The 3,422-nt window shown below is 43.0% G+C and overlaps 1 protein-coding gene across 1 annotated transcript; it reads right to left on the minus strand.

Annotated features, from left to right (window-relative positions):
- Positions 1-1,452: 1,452 nt before the first annotated feature.
- On the minus strand, positions 1,453-2,519 carry ripply2 (ripply transcriptional repressor 2; the record flags this gene model as incomplete). Its single annotated transcript, XM_084559894.1, has 3 exons — positions 1,891-2,519; positions 1,723-1,793; positions 1,453-1,615 (listed from the first exon to the last, which is right to left on the minus strand). Exons 1-3 carry the CDS (start codon positions 2,014-2,016, stop codon positions 1,453-1,455), a joined length of 360 nt encoding a protein of 119 aa, XP_084416020.1. The 5' UTR covers positions 2,017-2,519.
- Between the last annotated feature and the right edge of the window lie 903 nt (positions 2,520-3,422).

Here is a 3,422-nt window from a genome sequence, read left to right on the forward strand (position 1 = left end):
GTCTCCCATTAGGGAGGTGTGCAAACCTAACACTTCGCAAAACACCTACAGACGATGCAAAAAGTTCCCACAGAGGGGTCTGAAACGGTGGCACCGGGCGGGTGAGTTGAAAAGTCCAAGAAGCTGCACAGCATGGGAGAGATGCATGTTCTAAGCAGCCGTGCACTAAAAAAATCCATGCAGACAAATTTACCTGTAACGTGAAAAGTTTCAATGTGCAGTTGGGGCACGTGTTTGAAACGAGTTGTGGAGATATTTTGTGGGTTAAAATGTGTCAAAATGTACAATAACAAAAAAAAAATCCCTCTTCATCCTGCTATTGTAAATAACAATAATAATAAAAGTCCCTTCTGTAGGCCATTGATTTACATCCATATTAGGAGCTGCATCCTAATTGGCAAAAGTCTGCAGGCTGTTTGACTGGCACAAATTTCCCTGTTATATTTTATTATAATGAGGAATAACCAGTGGATGTAGCATAAATAGCATTGGGTTAGTGGATAAAATGTACAAGTTCATGACCAGGAGAGGTACACACTATGTACAGGCATATATTGTACCCAGTGCACACTGGAGCAGGAGGAATGAGGGGCCAGTGGGGGGTCACAACAGGTTAATCCAGCTCTAATTATCACATTCTTGTGTCCCCGTTTGGACTTGTACGTTTTTAAAGTTGGAGTCAATGATAATTGAATCATTCATTCATTTAATATAAGTTATATCTATAGATAAAAACGTGCATGTCAAGTTAAAACCACGTGATGTTTTGATTTTTCTGACTACGCGCCAAGTGGTTTTCGTCTAAACAGCTCCTCCTCAGTCTGTTTATCTTTACGTGCAGGATTTACACCTTCCAACTGTCACGCAGTTTCCGCACTTCAAGGCGACACTGCGCAGGAAACGGGGCATTTACCACCTTGCACTTATCCATGGGAAAAGAGCTGCAAGGAGGCACGTGTGTCAAATGCAACCGGAACGCAAAGTTTCATTTAGAAATGTTCTGCTAAAACTTCTAGCACACTTAGACACACTATATATGGCCAGAGATCTGGCACAGACTTCTTCAGAATATAAAGTGGAGGAGTCTTTGTTTTGTTTTCCCTAATAGCGTCAGTGAGCATTGCCACTACTCCTTATAAGGACTCCTTATAGTGTTTATTTGTGTTAAAACTTTTTTGACTAATTTCCAGCCTATAGAGGGAAAAAAAAGTTTTATATAAACAAATAAGCCCCCGACAACGACATCCATTTGATGCTTTTTATTGCAAAGCTCAGCAAAATACAAAAGAGGTAGAAATGTTAGATGAATAACTTAAGCATTTCCCTTTTCTGGAAAGAAATGGAGATCTATTTACAGGTATTTACATGAATAAATTATGTCTATATATTATCGCATTATGCATTTTTTTTTTTTTTTTTTTTTTAATCTTCAGAGGCTTAAGAGAGTGGCGTCTAGTTCAGCTCCTTCTCCATCGCCTCCTCTTCGTCGTCGCTGTCTTCGTCGCTGCTGGAGTCTCCGTAGGGGCAGATGGTCGCTTGGACCGGGTAGTTCCGGAGCAGCATGACTGCATCCTGGTACAGATAATCGAAGCACCTCGATTTCGGCCAGTACAACCTTGAAACAGAAAGCAAACTGATGAATATGGTGTCTTTTACAAGAGATAACCGAGATAAATATAAAAAGAAAATGTGGAAAATGATTATTTAATTAACAAAACTTACTTGACGGGATGGACGACTTGAGGAGGTTTGGGATGCTGCGCGTCAGAAACGTCCCCATTCACCGAGTGAATCTGAAAGTTAACAACAAACCGATTAGGCTTTTTGTCCATCAAGCAATGCATGTTTAAGTTGAAAGACTTTTAAAACTTTTAAATCGTCAAAACTCACCACTTGTTGCGCTTGTTGGGGCTCGCTTCCAGTCCACGGTCTCCACATATTGCTGGACTGCTGGGCAGCGTTGGCTCCGTTAAAAGCAGAAGGTAATCCACTGTTGCTGCTGCTGTAAGTCTCCATGGCTTCTTGTGCTGATCAGCTCTGCGTAAAGTCCTCTGAGGATGTGAGACTGAAGGCAGGAACCTCCTATTTATCCGGACACCGGCAGCCCGTGCCAAATTGCGCTTTGACGCGTCCCCCAAGTGTCTCCATGCGCCACGGTGTGAAGGTGCGAAATCACACTTTGGCAAACTAGGACCATATGGTCACTTGCTGGCTTTCGTAATTCTGAGTTTGGATCTATTCACAACACGGCAGAACATTGCAATCAAGTTCATAATTAGTCGTTAAATTTCCAAGATATAGTGGTGGATCTGATTAAACATAAAACCGTCATTACGCGCGCATGCACTCGGCAAGTATTTTACGCAACCAACTGGAGGTTTGAAGACTACTATGTCGGCGTAAAAGGCCAATCTGATTGATGACAACATGATTTAATGTAGGTTCAATTTTAAAATTGACTGGCAGCTGATAAGCGTTTGTTGAAAAACAGCTTGAACTCCTGATCCCCTTAACCTTTCTTTATCTGTGCCCGTGTCCATTTGGGTGCGAGGTGTGAAGAAACACGTGCCCCGACTGTCACTGCCTCCTCAGTGGAAGATGGAGGGAGGCGTGTGCTGTGCTGGGGGGGGGGGTTGACACGCGTCAGCCTTTTGTGTGTGCAACAGCAGGATGGGAGCTAACAGTTACACCTCAGCAGATGCAGAGCTTGAATGCATCACACTCCCATATGGAGAACCTAATCGATCTGCAGTCCGCTGATTTAATTACTCCCCCGCCACCCCCCATTCTTTTCTGAATGTCTGGACGCTAGTGCACCAGCAGGGGGGAGTGTGGGACTAGATGCTGCGAGAAAGGTGTAAGATTTGGCACAAATAAACCAATGCACATTCAAGATCTGGCTCCGTAGTGACACCATTGGTGTGCGGTTTTTTTCGTCTGGCTTCATTCACAGCTAATGCATCACCACAAGTCTGCAGTGAGGATGTCCTTACTTTAGGGTGCACCATCCATGACTGGCATTACATTTCTTTGCCTGTGGACATAGCAGCACTCCTCTCCAGGGATCTAGCAGCCGGAGCCCAGCTCGCTAATAAGGTCCACACAGACCACAGCTAATTGGACACACTGTGCTCTGCTGCTGGCTTCTTTTTCATTTTTTATTTTTATTTTTTTTCCCCCCATTCATTCTTTTCTATGCTTCGTATAAAATAGGAGAAAATAGGCATTACATTACGTGTCCTCGTCGTTCAGACGCATTATGCACAAACATGACCTTTGGAGTAATGTATACAAAATGAGATTAATGTAACACGTACAAAAAGATTGTTATCAGACAAATAGTGCCAAACTAGGTCAGCGTATGAAGAGTTTTGTTTTTTCTTGCAGTATCTGGGATAAAAAAGAAGAATCTTGCATGTTTT

Source organism: Chelon labrosus, assembly GCF_963514085.1.
Source record: "Chelon labrosus genome assembly, chromosome: 14".
In the NCBI taxonomy this organism is placed as follows: Eukaryota; Metazoa; Chordata; class Actinopteri; order Mugiliformes; family Mugilidae; genus Chelon; species Chelon labrosus.